At 39.8% G+C, this 17,267-nt stretch overlaps 1 protein-coding gene across 7 annotated transcripts in view; it reads right to left on the bottom strand.

The window, feature by feature from the left end:
• Positions 1-17,267, bottom strand: part of DYNC1I1 (dynein cytoplasmic 1 intermediate chain 1) — a 340,222-nt gene that overhangs the window by 134,363 nt on the left and 188,592 nt on the right. For all 7 annotated transcript variants that reach the window (XM_059074839.2, XM_059074842.2, XM_067042542.1 and 4 more), the window contains one exon: positions 5,571-5,660. In XM_059074839.2, coding sequence (XP_058930822.1) covers positions 5,571-5,660 — 90 coding nt within the window. The remainder of the gene's footprint in view (positions 1-5,570; positions 5,661-17,267) is intronic.

Here is a 17,267-nt window from a genome sequence, read left to right as displayed (position 1 = left end):
GGCCTCTCCCGTTGCGGAGCACAGGCTCCGGACGCGCAGGCCTAGCGGCCATGGCTCACGGGCTTAGCTGCTCCGCGGCACGTGGGATCTTCCCGGACCAGGGCACGAACCTGTGTCTCCTGCATTGGCAGGCGGATTCTCAACCACTGCGCCACCAGGGAAGCCCGATCTCAAGCTTTTAATGTTCATAATGTCTCTCCCCTCTGGCCTCCCCTCTCCTGCCCCAGACTGAAAGGCAGGGGCATCTGGAAAGACTCCAGGGTCCGTATTTGTACAAGAAATTAGAATGATTATGACGTAGTTGATTCACACCTTGAGAAATGGAAAAACATGATTCATCCACTACAGCAGAAGATTATCTCCAAATACAGCTCACCCCGGTGTTTCCAGCAGCCCTAAATATAGCCGGAAATATTTCTTTGTTGCTGAAGTCTCCAGAGCCCTAAATGTGCCCATGTGTATTGGGACTCTCCAAAAACCTCCATCAACATCTGCTGAGCAATGCTGCACAGACACTAGTTTGAGAAATGGTGAAGTGGGCAATGTGTAAACTGTAACTAACAAGAACTCTACAAAACCAACCTGGAATCCAAGAGTTACTCCGCCATTTGCTAGCTTGGATTCTTTAATCAATGAAAGCTCTCTAAGCCGCAGTGTTATCCATAAAATGAGGCAATGATACCTAAACTTTAAATCTGGTTTAAGACTTAAATATACTGACAAATAGATCAGCATTCAATAATTAGCAGTTATATATAATCTGTCTACTTTCTAAAACACCCATAAATTAGGCATTTGAATTTGTTCACCCTGATATAAGTTCAAGAAAACAGTAAAACTACTCAATGTAACTAGGTAAAGGGGAAAATACTAGGGTCCTTTTGTTTTGGTCAGTACTGTTAAATAAATAAATAAACTTCACTAACAAGGAGGCTACAGGACCAAGAAGAATGTCTTATTTTAAAAGCTTCATTCGGCTTTTGTCACTGCTGATGGATGACTTGAGACACACTTGAAATTAAGCAGAGAAATAGGAATTTTTTCCCTTTATTCCTGTTTTTACATTTAAAAAATATCTATTCTATTCTCTGTTTATCTTTTTGAGCTACTTGTATTCCACCTGTATATTTTCTTACAGGTCCATTACCTTGAATAAAAAACAGTTCCTGTGTAATTTTCTGTAATCTTTTTCTTCCCTGTAGCTTACTGTCATTTTGATCTCAGCTTTCAAGACATACAACTTCTTCTCTAAGAGAAACATAAATGGCTGATCAAAGTGTATTTGCAGAGGCCAAGTTCAGGTAAGTGAAGCAGTAGCGTCTCCAGATATTATGTTTGGCAATACAATATTTGGCTTGAAATTAAATTGCTACTGAAGCAAAACAAAAAACATATTTTATATTAAGCTTTGATGGCTAACAGGGATCAAATGACATGATCTGTTAGCACAAAATAATAAGATGCATGTGCAGATGAGTACTTTTTTTTTTTTTTTTTTTTTTTTGTGGTACGCGGGCCTCTCACTGTTGTGGCCTCTCCCGATGCGGAGCACAGGCTCCGGACGTGCAGGCTTAGCGGCCATGGCTCACGGGCCCAGCCGCTCCGCGGCATGTGGGATCTTCCCGGACCGGGGCACGAACCCGTGTTCTCTGCATTGGCAGGCAGATTCTCAACCACTGCGCCACCAGGGAAGCCCTGGATGAGTACTTTTTAAAAGTCATAAACAGGCTTTCCCTGGTGGCGCAGTGGTTGAGAGTCCGCCTGCTAATGCAGGGGACACGGGTTCATGCCCTGGTTTGGGAAAATGCCACATGCCGCGGAGCGGCTGGGCCCGTGAGCCATGGCCTCTGAGCCTGCGCGTCCGGAGCCTGTGCTCCGCAACAGGAGAGGCCACAACAGTGAGAGGCCCGCGTACTGCAAAATAAATAAATAAATAAATAAAGGTCATAAACAATATTCAACTTAGGAGTTAAACGGAGCCATAGTTATTTTCGCTAAAACCCCAAACCTCTCATATTTAAAAGTCTTTAAATTGATGTGTATTACAAGGTAATGAAAACATAATGGAGTATCCAGGAACCACAACCCAAATCTGTATTTGGAGGTAAAACCTCTCCAGACATCATATTTCACGAAAAAAAAAATTAGTTGATTAATGGGGTCCACAAAATTTAAAATATAAGCATAAACAATTAAAATCAGAATTGTATTACTCCAGGAGAGACCCCAAATTCTCCCTAAAATCTCTATTTCTTCAGCTTTTCCCTATCCCTGGAACCTAAAGAATTATTTTCAACATCTTCTCTGCATAAAAAGGTAGGAAGTAATTTAATACCAACAGGCGTAACAGAGCAAAACAAGGGCAATGATAATGTTTGATTTTTCTTACAAGTTAAGCAGAAATTGCTATTATAGCAGGTTTGTTTGTTTTTGCAACATGGAGTATTTCTGCCAAGAGCTAACAATATTTTATGCATTTAAAGTGACCTTTTTTAAGAAATAAAGATTCTTCAGGAAAAGTAGTACACATGGATATGACTTACACATGACCCAATGACAGCACAATTTTCAAACTTACCAAAATTTACCTGAACAGTTATATTTAGCTTGAATAAAAAGTATGAAAACAACGTACTAGAAACTCATGTTTACTCATGAAACTCAAAGTTTGGAGAACTGCCTAATTCTATGAATTCATGGCCTGCAAAATTAAAATCTAGTATGAATTTTATTTTAGGGTCTACTTTTAATTCTTTTTATTATAGAAATGTTAATTTGTCTTGGTATTGTACATGAAAATACTTTTTTATGTGTCTCTCATGTTGATTCTATCCTATTTGCTATGCTTTCTTAAGTTTTCTTATTGACCTGAATATGTACTTTTTCAATTTCTTTTTGATTTACTCTATTTACTAGACACTATATCTTTTGATTCCTAGAGTTCCCGGATTTTTTTCCTCTGTAAAAATGTAAAATCCGTAATGGAATCCACAATTTATATTCAGTATTTTACAATCTCATCTTTAGGTCAAAAGTAATTTTTAAAATATACATTTCAGAAATGTCTTGCCTTGTTTCAACGATGTAGCTTTAAATTTTAATATAAAAATAACATCTTTTAAATATTTTTCAAGAATATATCAAAAAGGTTAAAAAATAAATAAGTAAACCCACATAACTTAAATATTAATCAGATTAAATAGGGGCAGTAGCTCTTACTGAATTTTACAGTGAAATCAGTTCAAAAACAAGAGCAAGAAAACCAAACCAAACTAATAAAGAATGATGTCCTTCTCTGAAGTAAATGTGAGGTTTATGAGTTAATGTGCATTTACAAGAGTCACGTTTCCGATTCTGTTGCTTTAAATCTCTAAACATGAAGATACTAGGACACTCACGTACAGAAATTTCCTAAAATTTGATTGAAAGCTAAAAGCTACCTGCTGTTTTCCCTACTCTGTTGTGGAAAAAAGAGTGAGAAGAGTAATAAATCAAACCCATATTTCTTTACTGTTTAATGCATTTTTGATGTCACATGGGCAAAAATGTCAAAAGCTAGTGAGCACTGATTTTTTTCCCATCTCCCCCTCAGCACTTTTTTTTTTTAAACTCAAAAAAAGGCCAGATTTCTCAAAAATGTGTTCCCTGGTTTGAAACTGTGTATGTCAAGTTACAGCCCAGAGCAAATGTTTATGGCTAAGTAATAAATCCCTGAAACTCAGGGTTCCTATGGAAGTGCTGACACAGCCCTGACTACCATGCAGCTGTGTGAATGGCGCCACGATTGTATCTGCTAGAGATTCTTTAAAAAGTTTGCAAAATACTGTCTTGCTTTAAAAAAAAAATAGCCAGAGAGAGTTTGATGCCAACATAAACATGCTTTTAACCCATTATGTGCTAATTTGCAGAAAAGCCATTAATAGAGACTTAAGATGCACCACAGGGCAGTAACAGGAAATGCACTTTCAAACTTCTTTTGGACTTTTAACAGGACTTTAATCAATTCCATGAAGCATGAGTGAGAGTTAAAACTGGAGGGTGTTTTTGCCCAGAACTTAAGAAGGAGGTTGCAATGCTTTGCCAGAGAAGAGAATTTGGAGATTGGGGTTGGGGGGCAGGAGGGAATCGGTGCCAAGACACACAAAATACACACTGGCTCCTTATCACCCAGTACATCTTAAGGAGATTTTGCAAAAAAAAGAGGGTGAAGGTATTTTAGTAAACTTTGACTTATTTTGTCTCTTGCTACACCTGTGTTAATGATATTCTATTCGCCAGCTTAAATATATACACGTTCTTAGTAGGAGGTTTAAATGTGAACTTGCTTCAATCAAATCCTTTTAGAATCTCTCAGAAAGAGTAACTTGTGCCTTCTGTGGACGCCACTGTTAAAGATGCTGAATCTACTGCCTGCCTACAGCCGTACCCTAGAACTTGACAGTAATCCACCTCACTCAATGCCTGGGCAAGTTGAAGTGAGTCCCTATGACCAGTACATACCCACTCCTACAAAGTCCCCAGGGACAACCATGTGCCATGCACTTTGCCAGAGCCACGGGCAAACTGAAAATTTAAAAATCAAATGAAATTCTAATTAGACTTATGTTGCTCTAAACTTGGGACATTTAGTAGGAAATACGGAGGAATCTTTTAAATCTACACTCCATTCTCAGGGACACTCCATTTCTCAATAAGAATGACAATCTCAAAATTCTCTTTTTCTCCATAGGCTGAAAATCTCAAAGGGACACAAAATCAGATTTTTAGGGAAACGTCAGCTATAGTATCTCTTGCCTTCCCCTTTCTTTTCTTTTTTCATTATTGCTTTCTTGTTTTTTGAAATCCAGTGCTATTACAGGAGGATGGCTTTGTGGGCAAGTGTATAGGCTTTGGAGTCAACTCCAAATCCTGGCTCGTGTACTTATACATTATGTATCCATGGATACATTTTTAAACCTCTCTTTTACTATTTCTCTATCTATAAAATAGGGAAAATAATAGTATCTGCTTCCAAAGGATGTTGTGAAGGGTACATAATATCTCTGGAGTGTTAAGGAGAGAGCCAAGTACCTTATCACTGGAGCATGTAAAGGCTGCTCCCTCTGATATGGGCAGAGTGTGGAGGAAAACTTTTAATAGTATAGTTAATAGCGATGATCATGGTTAATGTTTCTCTGTAGATTACACGAAAACACCTCAGAATTTAGTGACATAATAATTATACCTGCTCCTTTCCTTTACTGTTATCATTGGGAATATATGATGGCGTGAACTAGATAACACGTCAATTGATAACAAGTGTCTTATTTTACTGCTATTTAGTAATAATTTTACTGGAAATGTGACTGGACTTGTTGCTGGACTTGTGGATGGTGCGTATTTTATTTGCTTCTGTCAGTCAAAAAAATAAAGGATTACAGTTTATGTTGCTAAATGTAATGTACTGATCAATCACAGAAAACCTTCCATGCAGGAGGTATACGTTTAATTTTTATTTACTTCTATAGTCCATCATCTTGGTTAAAAAGACAGCAATAAAATGATGACTCAGTTTAGCTCCCACACCATACCTTCCTTCACCTCCTGTTTTCTGTCTTGATTTTCCAGTTCTGAATCCTGGCCAACTTTAGGTTCTACCATTTCCTCATCATCCTCATCCTCTAGAAAAAAGAAAGAGAAAAATGCATTATATTCTTTCCTTCTAATCAAAGTGTCTGGCTGATGGTGAGAGGTAGGGGCAGAGGGTAAAGTTCCAATCATTTAGGGCGGCTTCTAAGTAAATCAGTCCATGATGAATGCCCAAGATATACGTTCATGAATATATGAATATATTATCTCCAAAAGGGGCCTCTTTGAAAGTACCCCACGCTTCTGAGAAAACCACCCCGAGTCGGCACCTGCTACATCCATCTCCAGGCCCTCACCACATGGGATGTCTTGGAATTGCCTCTCTGACCTCTGAAGCTTCTTCGGGGATGGGCCAGGAACAGATCTTAAAATGTTTCCACCTGTAGCACATTCTCCACAGGGGACACCTGCTGTACAGACGACTCATTTCCAATTTCATTCTCACCAAATTAATTTGGTTTTGACCTACAGGAAAGGGTTAAATACAGGTCTGACCCCAGGTCAAATGCCATTGGCAAGTAAACAACCTGGGGTAGGGCCCCAAAAGTCATTGCCATTGGCCTGGGAGAAAGCAACCAACCTGAAATGGCATTTACACATTCAGAGCAGTTCATGCATTAATGTGAATTTAATGAGCACTCACAAACGGTACCAGTCAGCCACCACCACCAGATGTTACAGTGCCCTTCCTGCCCTACGTAAATGTGCTCCTACTCTCTCTCTCCTCCCAAACTGCCTTTCTTGGAGGTCCCTTTCAGTGCAGTGCTTGAAATCATCAGTCACGGTGTAGAGGATGGAGGCGCAAGACAAAGTGTCACAAGAAAATCCAACTTACAGGAATAAAACAGTATAAAAAATTAAAAGTTGCTTCCACGGTTTTTAAATATATTACCTTCACTCAAGTATTATATTGATTTCATTGGCTCAAATGGAGTTTAAATATATTACCTTCACTCAAGTATTATATTGATTTCATTGGCTCAAATGGAGTTTAAAAGAAATGACTTCACTTCCTCCACCCCCATCATTCATTCACTCAACAAATACTGATATTTACAGACTTTCTATAAGATCCAAAACTCTATGGAGAGTCCCATTTCCACCACAATAAATCCTGAGATTTATAGTAACTTGAAATTTCAGCTCTAACCACTTAGAGAATGCATTATATATGCATATTTAAAGGCCCAAACAAATATGTATAGCCTGAAAAGCAGCTCTAAAAGTTCTTGATTATATTAAGCAAGTGATCTGCGGGACGAATATCCATTTTAAAAATATGGATATGTAAAGTATAGTATTGCAATTTAGATATTGAAATACAGTAATCAATATGCATGTGTATAGATTGTGGAACCAACATCATTACTTTATAATCACACTAAATGCATATTGGAAAGAATGTTAAAACACTTTTGAGGAAAACTGTCATTTATTATTAACACATTAACACAGTTATTACTAATGCATTATTACTAACACATACCTGAGACAAAAATGTGCACTTAAAATTTTGAAAAGTACACTGTTACCCAGATCTTTAGACAAATAGACCTTTAACATGTTAAATTATAAATAACACATCTAAATCTTTATATATAAAGATACTACTGCTATCTGCCCATTAAAAACCAGTTTGGAAGGTCCTGAACAAAATATTCACTTCGACATGATGTATCTTCCTGACCCAAAGACATAACACAAAGCCCAGTGAGGCACTAGCTGGAGGGAAGTTTCCTCTTCTGGTAAACCTTGGATGGAGAGGCAATTTTCAAAAGGCCACTAATCTGCTGGGAAGTAGCTCCATCTCTGAACCTTCTAGAGACAAGTATTTAAATCCAATGGATTCCTTGGCACTTACTAAATACAAGTAAATAAAACAAATGCAAAGGTGCCAAAGCCCACGTTATGGGTTGAACTGTGTCCCCCTCCCCAAATTTGTATGTTGAAATCCTAACCCCCAGTACCTCAGAATGTGACCTTATTTGGAAATAGTGTCATTGCAGATATAGTTAGTTAAGATGAGGGCATGCTGGAGTAGTGCGGGCACCAAGTCCAGCATGACTAGTGTCTTTATAAAAAGGGGAGATTTAAACACGGACTCACATGCAGGGAGAATGCCATTGAAGATGAAGGCGAAGGCTGGGGGATGCTTCTACAAGCTGAGAAGTGCCAAGGCTTGCCAGTAAACCACCAGAGACATAGAACCGATTCTTCCTCACAGCCCTCAGAAGGAACCAACCCTGCCAACAACTTGATCTTGGAATTCTAGCTTCCATAACTGTGAGACATTCTATTTCTACAGTTTACACTGCCCAGTTTATAAAGACATTGTTATGGCAGCCCTAGCAAACTAATAAAGCCAGTAGCGTGCCTTACATTCTATGATCTTATAATCTAGTAGAAGAGATAATGAGACACACAATAATAACAACTAAAGCAGTGACGAAGGCTTTACTTGTATCATCTAATTTATTTATCCGAACTTGGTACTACCAACCTAATTTTATAGATGAGGAGACAGTAATTTCCCCCAAAGAAACTCCCAACCATGTTAAGCTTCAGGTTTTGCCTGGTTCTGCATGTTTTGATCTGATCTGATCTTTAACCATTACGCACACTACCTCCCTACCAACGGCTGTCATGAAATAGAAACGCTGTGGAGAAAAGCCTGATGCACAGCAGGTGCTCTGCTCAGCTGCAGGGTAAGGAGGGGTGTGTGGAGGCTCTCAGAGGTGGACATTGCATGGTTCGCTCTCTCAATTCCCGGAGGTCAGCGCATGTAACACTCAGCTGAGGAGAAGTTAGGTTTCACACCCTCGAGAGCTAAACAGATGGGTTGCTTTATTTATGAAAACTATATATGCTACATCCACACTCTATTCTTATTTACTTTGTGGAATACACTCTCCTGAGACCTGACCAGCAACATTTACTACAAAGCATTGCTGTATTCCTTCAGCCAGACAGATTCGCAGCTTGGGTGGGAGCAGCATTTCAAGGGGAAGTAATTGGTCTGAGTTCAAGGCTGGGGTCTACCACTTGCCAGCCCCTGACTTTACATAGTTCGTAGAAACTCTCTGAGGCCTTTTTCCTCATCTGCTGAATTGGGATAATAACCCTGTCTTAAGACACAAATTTATTGTGAGAATAAACAAAAGTATTGATGTGAAATTGCTTTTTAAACCACCAGGAGAGTTGCAAACATCCATACAGAGAAACCGTCAAACAAATGTTGCCTTAGCTTGTATGTCAGAAAATATTTACTGAGCACTTACTATGTGCCAGGTGCCAGGCACAGGACAGGGGACAAGACAGACAAAAAAAAAATTCTGTGTTCATGCAACGGAGCTTCCATGAGTTAGGGGAGAGAAACTGCAAACAAATAAATAAACAAAACATACACTGTGTCAGGTAAGTGGGATGGGGACAGAGAAAGCTGAAAAGAGACATTTGGCATGCTGATAAGGGGAGGAAGAGGTGAAATTTTAAATAGAGTGGTCAGGAAGGGCCACACTGAGCACAAACTTCAAGGAGTTAAGGCGTGAGCCATGGGAAGATCTTGGGGAAGTAAAACTAACAACAAATAGATTCTTCCATCTCACTCCATAGACCCAAAGGGTGGAACAGGTCAAGGTCTAAATTACTTTATTATCAGCTCCTTTGACTATGGAAAACAATTGTGCTTTTATTAGAACCACCTAGTTTGTACATTCACATTTTTTAGTTCTTAAAACAAAGTCAGTTTCACCAAATGACTTTGGCTAGTCAGCTTTAAATAGTATCACGTTCTTACCTTTTGCAGCTATAAGGATTTTTGTTTTAAAAAATCCTGGAAGAATCAAAAGCAATGTCATGACAGACAGTGCCACTTAGAGCTTTTAGGAAATATATTATTCTATAAGGGCCTGGCTATAAAAAGGGCTAAATTGTGATAGAAGCATGTTAGTTTATTTTTGAAGTAGGTGGGGAAATAGCAGGTTATCTAATTCTTTAAACGGAAAATACTTCCCCAGAGAGTATGTTTTCAATGAGTTCTTTTTTTCTTTTTCCAATGAGTTCTTAAATGAGTTCTTATAATATGTGCAAAGTCCCATAATGAGATACTGTGAATAAAAGAGAAATAAATTTTAAAAATAGTACCTGCCTTTTTAAAGTAGTTACAAACCAGTTGCAGGCATTAATTTTTAGGGGCCACAGAATTCTTTGTCTATCATCCTTTTAAAGACAGAAAGTGAGTGTTTCAGTGGATTTGTTAAGGAAATAAAACACAAGAGACTGGTTTGTTTCTCTGCATACTGATATGTTTGCCTTGCTCAGCAAAGAGAGTATATTTTTCTTTAAGACTCTGGTTTCCTTTCTGGTGCAATTGGAATTACTTCTGTTGAAACCATTTTCAAAACAGTTAAATAACTTTAAAGAAAAGGATTTATGTAGAACCGCTACAGACCACTGATGTATGAGTTGTGCTACTAATTCATACCCGGTTACATTTCCTCTGAGATTGGAGGGAAAAAAATTACCACCCATGTACAGTTTCCTGTACCAGGTACACAAGAGAAATTAAACTACTGGCAGAAGTTAATTGCCTGTCAGCCCAAGGGGCTAATTTCAAACAACAGCATCTTTTAGAAACTATTTTATTTAGCACCCAAATTCTACCGTCTGCAGTTGTTGCCTTCTTTCTCTCTAGTTGGAAAAAAGTTTGCTCATCACTGTCCTCCTTCCTTAAGATTTTCTCAAGGTCTAAACACAGGTAATTGCATGTTTGGCAGCAATTACACATAACACACTTAGCACAAGGCCTCACTCCTTATATGAGCTCCCAAAAGGTTAGTTTCCGCCACCAGTTGGTGGTTGAGAATGAAGTCAATGTCACCAATTTGAATACGCCACAGTCCTCTGAGGGTTGAGCTGCTCTGATGGCCTCACAAATTTGAGACTTTGGAAAGGAAGTGCAGGGGACCGTTCGTCACTGTTGGCAGTACAACATCAAAACCCCTTTCTATCTTTGTGGGGGGCGGGATTCCCCTTGCACTACTGTTGTATTGGCACCTTGCTGGACCCTACTTTATTCTCCTGACGCCCTGGGGAGACATTTTCCTGCTCTCCATTTCCTGGTGACCAGGACACAGGCAGAATCTGGGCTTTGCTCCTAACAGGGGCTTTGTCTCTGGAGCCAGGAGGCAAAGCTGAGGGGGCAGTTAGGATTAACGAGGGGCAACACGTGGCGGTGTCTGACATCCCGGCCAGACTGCTCCAGAGCTCCGCGGTCTGGGTTCCCTTGGTCTTGCCCTTTTCCAAACCTGTCCCTTCTGCCTCCTGTTGACTCTGTGAGCACCAGATTTCCTTCCACGAAATCTCACTAGAGGTGGTGTCAGCACCAGATTTCCTTCCAGTAAATCCCACTGGACTCGGTCCCTGCTGCTGGCAACCAGAATCCCAAGTGATATGGGGTGGCCCTCTGTGAAGAGAAGGGCTTGAGTTTTATGAGGTCCGTGGGTTCTTGCTTTCTCCGGCTCTCTCTCGGGGCCTGAAAAACCCCGGGATAAGAGGGTTTGAGTGCCTGGCCTGGGCCCGTGACACCCTGCTCCTGGCTTTTCACAAGGAGGCTATGGCCTCATGGAGGACCGCTAAATCAGGTCAGGGGGAGAAGGACAGCAGGGAGAAGAGTGGGCCATTTCACTACATCCTTCTCAAAAGGGGCAAGAACAAAGCAATTACCATATGACTTCGAATCGAACAGGCCAAAGACTGTAAGATACACAATTACTTTATGTACCGCTAAGAAAACTGATTACTGCTAATTAAACTATAACATACATCAATTCTAATATGAAAAATTGTGAATGTTGAAACTGATAAAATAATTAGTGGCTTAGAAATGAATAGAACACTAGCTTCCAAAAGATAAAAGGGATGGCAAGAACACAGAGTCAATTCTAAATCAAACTTACTACCGTGCTACTGTTGGTGAACAGACTTGGCGAGATACAAAAGCTCTTTTTTTCTTTTTTGTGTTTTAGATGTATTGCCCTTAACTTAAGAGCAAATGCTCTAGTCACTTTTATATAAGTCTATGTATGGCTATTTCAGATAGAGATTCTTTTTACAACATATTTAAAATTTTTCTACAGAAAAACAGAGTTAATCTCTCAAATTAAAATTTATTTTCGATTTAAAAAATAATTCACCTTAATGAAGATGTTCTTTGCAGTTCTGTCTTTGGCTTCATCTTTTCTCATATCAAATGTCACTCTGGATAATATTTACATCTGTCTTCCATCATCACCCACAAATGGATATCTCCTGCCAAGATAGCCCTTCTAGGCTCCAGATTCTGTATTGTACATTCCAACATGAATGTCCCCCAGGCACCTCACACTCAACATGTTCAAAGCAGAACTCCCACCTTCCGCTGAGATCGGCTCATTTGACTACATTCTCCATCCCACCTAATGGTACCACCTTACACACAGGTTCACAGTTGGATATCACATTACCACCTTTAATTCACCTTTTCCATCAGAGCTTATGGAGTCTCCAAGTCCTTTCAATTCCTCCTCCAAAATCTGTCTTAAATCCACCTCTGTCTTTTCTGCACTGCCCTCATCCAGGCCATTGCCATCTCTCTCCTGGATATTACAATAGCCTTTTGACTGTTCTTCCTACTACTACCAGTCTTGCTCTGTATTTCTAGTAGTTTCATTTTTATTTAAAAAATACATCTGTTTATCCTCTCTCCACCAAAAAAAAATTCTGTAGTTTCCTATAAATTTCAGTATAAAACCCTATAACTTCTTGTCTCTTCTACCTTAGTTTGCATTTCGGACAATGCACAACCACCCAAAACCCAGTAGGTACATGCCTCAAAGGCAATGCACATTATTTTTTTCTGCCTGTCTTGGTCTTCCCTCCAGTGTCCAGGAGGTGATTATTACTAATTCTTTGTGATGCATCTCTGGAGCTTTAACACTTCCTCCCAAGCAGATTTATTGACCCCTTCCACTGTTCCACACATTGACCCCTTCCACTGTTCCCCCTTGTATCTCTATGATAACACAGCCAAGACCACTTGAAATTAGGTTTTGCATTTATCTCCAGAACCAGACAAAAAGTCCCTCAAAGACCTACGCTTGTTAGTATCATCAACGTCAAGTACAAACACTAGCAATAGCAAGATGGGTGATTGTTCTGGAAAGGTAGTGTGAACCACACCATGTAGGACCTTGAATGACAGAACAAGTTTGGACTTCTTTCTGGAGATCAGTATCCCCCTTTTTAATAAACATACATCTCATTTAATCCATAAATATTATTTAAAATTTCAAAAGGAATTCAAGGCACTGGAGATGCTAAATATGACTTTTGGAACCTCAATTATCTCCTTCCCAGCCAGCTCTTTATGTATATTCTAATATATCTAAAGGGCAGTCTAACCTTTGATGAAAATTATAACTGCCATCCAGCCCTGCAGAGAAACTGGAGGCTTTTAAAAATTCAAGAGACAAGGTCTGATTTTGTTTAAGAATATGGAGGCTGGAGGGGAGTGGGAGAGCCTGGAATGGGGGGGACAGTTAGAAGGTAAGCTATAGCCATAATCCAAGAAACAGATGATGAGAACTTGGCTTAGCATGGTTCAGTTGCCAGTAGGCGTGATGAATAGGACTGTGAATGTAGACATGTGTTTGTACAGCAGACAGTGAGGGCTCCCGTACAGAACTCACTCAAGTCACCTTATCCTTGGACCAGCTTCATGTACAGTTTGCCAATTTCACCAGGAGTCCAAAGAGAGGCACCCTCCCGATACATATCACGGCGGCCAAAATAAAGTATAGCATGCACCACTGAATGCTTACACAAACCAAGGTGAGCGCCTCTGTACTTTAAAAATATGCGGCAAAGACATATTTTGTGGGATTTTCAGTAAGCACTTTGTTAAATATACTACATGCTAATATTTTAAAAAACCTTCACCTTCTGGTCTAGAAAAATCTGGCCAGAGTAAAGAAAACATACATTTTTCATCGTACAGAGCACTCCTGTTAACACTCTAGGCCACATCAGTTCTCTCCTAAGGCTCTAACATGACAGTACTTGGAAAGTTTACTTCCTGATGGAATGTTACACAAGGCATTGCAAATGGGAGGAAATGAAAGAAAATATTCAAAACAAGAGAGGAAGCCAGAGAATAGTACTTTTTAGCAGCTGTTTCTGAAACTTGTAACTGTGCTGAAATATAATGTGTGTGCAGTAAATATGTGCTGAATTGAGTTGATGTGGATTAGTCAGCTTGCGTAGAAGGACAGAGACCAGGAAGGGAATGCCCTTCTAGAGATGTCCAGGCAGGAGGGTGGGTAACTTCAGCATTTGATGTTTGTGGATGGGAAGATGTGATCGATCTCTATTTCCATAAATTTTCCTCCTTAAAAACCATCAATGGCTCCCTATTTCCTAGAGCATCTCAACATTTAAGGCCAATCACTAGCTGACTTCAATTAATTCTCCAGCATTGCCCAGAGCAGAATAGTCCTAAGCTCACCTGTGTATGAAATAGGCCAAGTTTGTTGCCAGAAACCACCCCCCGCATCTTTCCTCTCTTTATTCTTTTATATTTTTCAGGTCTCCATCTCCTAAGCTTTCTCAGGAAGTCATGGAGCCTTCAGCCATGATCAGTTGAATGAACTAATTCATACTAATGGATTACAGAATGGTAACCCCAATAAATTAATCTCTAATGATGCAGGAGCTGGGAGGGAGATTTTGAAACAGCCAAGCCACTCCTCAAATCAGTCCTCTGTTCTGCATCCTTGGAAGCAGAACCATCATTGCACAACTCCAGAAAGAACACTCCCATTGTACTTTATGTTAATAGGGACTCCTTGACTTGTACAGGGCACAGGCTCTACATCTATTCTATATCTAGCTTTATTTGTATAGAGGCATACACACACACACACACACACACACACACACACATTCTGGGCAATAATTCAAAAAACTAGAAAATGCAATTCTTGTCTGCTTGGAAAGGGAGAAGGGACTCCTAGCTTTCTTTTCCAGACTTAAATCCCTTTTGCTGCCTACTTTTGATTTTGGACAATCCCATACCCTTCTCTTTGTTTCCTCTATCATTTCTTCAAATGTGCAATTTTGCACTTCCTCTCAGTGGGAGCATGGCTTGTGAAAAAGAAAACTGGGGTCACAGGGACAGAGATGTCATCATACTTAACTTTCAGCAGCAACTATAGATATGTCCCAGAAAAAAGTAAATCTCAAGGACTCCTGGTACTAAAATGGTTGCTGTGTTATGCTAGCTAGTAAAAACAGAGTAAAATAAGTAGAAACCATTTAGAAACATTACTTTGCTTGTAAAGAAATTGTTCGTAAGGAAAACATGGTACCTTTCATCTTTAAGCCTGTCAACTCTGACATTTAATGTCAGAGCAGTCATCACATCCACCACAGCACATAGAGGTCATCCCACTATTACATGTTCCCTAAGTGACTCAGTTATACATACATACACACACACACACACACACACACACACACACACATTCTTTTTCATATTCTTTTCCATTATCGTTTATCCCAGGACATTGAAAGTGGTTCCCTGTGCTATACAATAGGACCTTGTTGTCCATCCATTCTATACGTAATAGTTCACATCTACTAACCCCAATCTTCCAGTCTATCCCTCGCCCTCCCGCGCTCCCAAGCACAAGTCTCTTCTCTACGTGAGTCTGTTTCTGCATTCTTTTTGTTAACAAGAGAATCAAATCTTGTTAATTCTACCTCTTTGTATCCCCTTCACTTGCACAACTGCCTCTGTCCTCTGCATTTTTCTCCCTCCTTCTCTTTGGTAAATGCACCATGGTCGTTTGTGGCTTACTGTCAGGTCTCCTAGCTAGCATTCTTACCTCCAGCTGCTCTCTATGCCTACCCTTGACAGTGTATGACAATCTACACTGTCAGATTAATGCTCTAAAAACAGAACTCTGCTCATATAAATTTCCCAGTGAAAGCCCTTGATAGTTCCCATGACATGCAGAATAAAAGCTGGATTCCTTGGCCTAGTCTTCAAGTCTTCCAGGGTCTGGCTCCAACATGTGTTTTCTGCTGAACTGCCTCTACCATGTTAATACCCTCTCACCCCTGTCAGTACACACACTCCAGTCAGCTGACACTGACACTGTGACTGCTGCACAAACTACCACGTTCTATCTGTCCTTTGGTTCATGTCACTCCCTCAGGCAGACTCTTTCCCTCCCTTCCCTTTACAAAATATGAGCACCTAATATATGTCAAGCACTATTCCAGGTGCTGGAATTAAAGCAGTGAACAAAACAGACAAAACGTCCTGTCTTCATGGCACTTGCATTCTAGTGGTGGAGACAGAAAATTGACAAGATAAACCAGTAAAGTCTACAGTACGTTAGAGAGTTGCAAGTGCTAAAGAGAAAAGCAACACAGGGAGGCGGTGGGTATCACAATTTTACTTAGGTAGCTGGGAGGTCCTTACTGAGAGGTGGCATTTGAAGAAAAGACTCAAGGAACTCAGAGATCAAGCTATACAGATAGCTGGAGAAAGCATTCTAGGTAGAGGAAGCAAAAGCACAAGGGCAGGTGCCTGGAATATTCAAGGCCTTGAATACCTTTGTATCTTCCCCACATGTAAAATCCATCTACACTTCAAGATCTTATTCTAACAACCCCCAGCTCCCCAAATCTCTCCTGTTCACCCTTGCTGGAAGGGATTTTTTTCCTCATTTAACCCTTCATAGCGCTTGAGTCTGTCTTAACAACTTTCTATCAAAGAACTATCATGTTTAAAAGTATGACATTTATCATGCTCTACTTTATGTATATGTATTTATTTTAAGCAAAGTACATCCCTGTACATTTCTGAGCTTTCTTCTCCATCCAAAATTCTGAACTTCTTGGGATTAGGATGCATTAATTATTCATATTTATTTGCCCCAATATGGGTGTTAAGTAAATATTCTTGGCTGTTTTAAATGTTAATAATGTCATTTCCCCAGTGTTCTAAAAAGCACATTTTCTGAGTGGTGTCTCCACCTAATGTATGCTCAGATCTGTTCTAGGCATCATGGAAAAACAACAGTTAACAATTCACTGAATCATATATGCCAAGCTTTGTGGTAAAGGTTTTATTCCATTAGCCTATTTAATACTCCTAACAACTCACTGAGGCAGACATAATCAGTTCTCTCTATACGTGAGGCTTAGAAAAGAAGATGATCAACAAGGTTAGAGCTACAGGAAGAATAGAGTCAAGATTCAAACTCATGTTTTCCAACTCCCAAACTTCCTTAACTTGCTGCTAAATCATACCAAACAGTAAAAAGGAAGAAAAGGGAACTGTAATGCATATTGGGGCTTTGACCACCCAGAATCCACCAAGTCCCATCTTTGACTAACAGTCTCTCTATTCTTCTTTGGTGGACCCATCCCTCCCCACTCTAAGCTAAGCAGACCCTTCTTAAGATTTAGGGGAACACTTTGTATCTGAGGCAGTGACCAATGAGACTAAATCTCAGTATTTCTCTTCGGACTATCAGTAGAGTGACCATAAAATCTACTGTCCAAATTGGGATACTTCTCAGAGGGAAAGG

This window comes from Kogia breviceps, chromosome 9, assembly GCF_026419965.1.
Source record: "Kogia breviceps isolate mKogBre1 chromosome 9, mKogBre1 haplotype 1, whole genome shotgun sequence".
Lineage (NCBI taxonomy): Eukaryota > Metazoa > Chordata > Mammalia > Artiodactyla > Physeteridae > Kogia > Kogia breviceps.
Note: the sequence above shows the minus strand (reverse complement) of the source record. Positions and strands in the feature narration are given on the sequence as shown.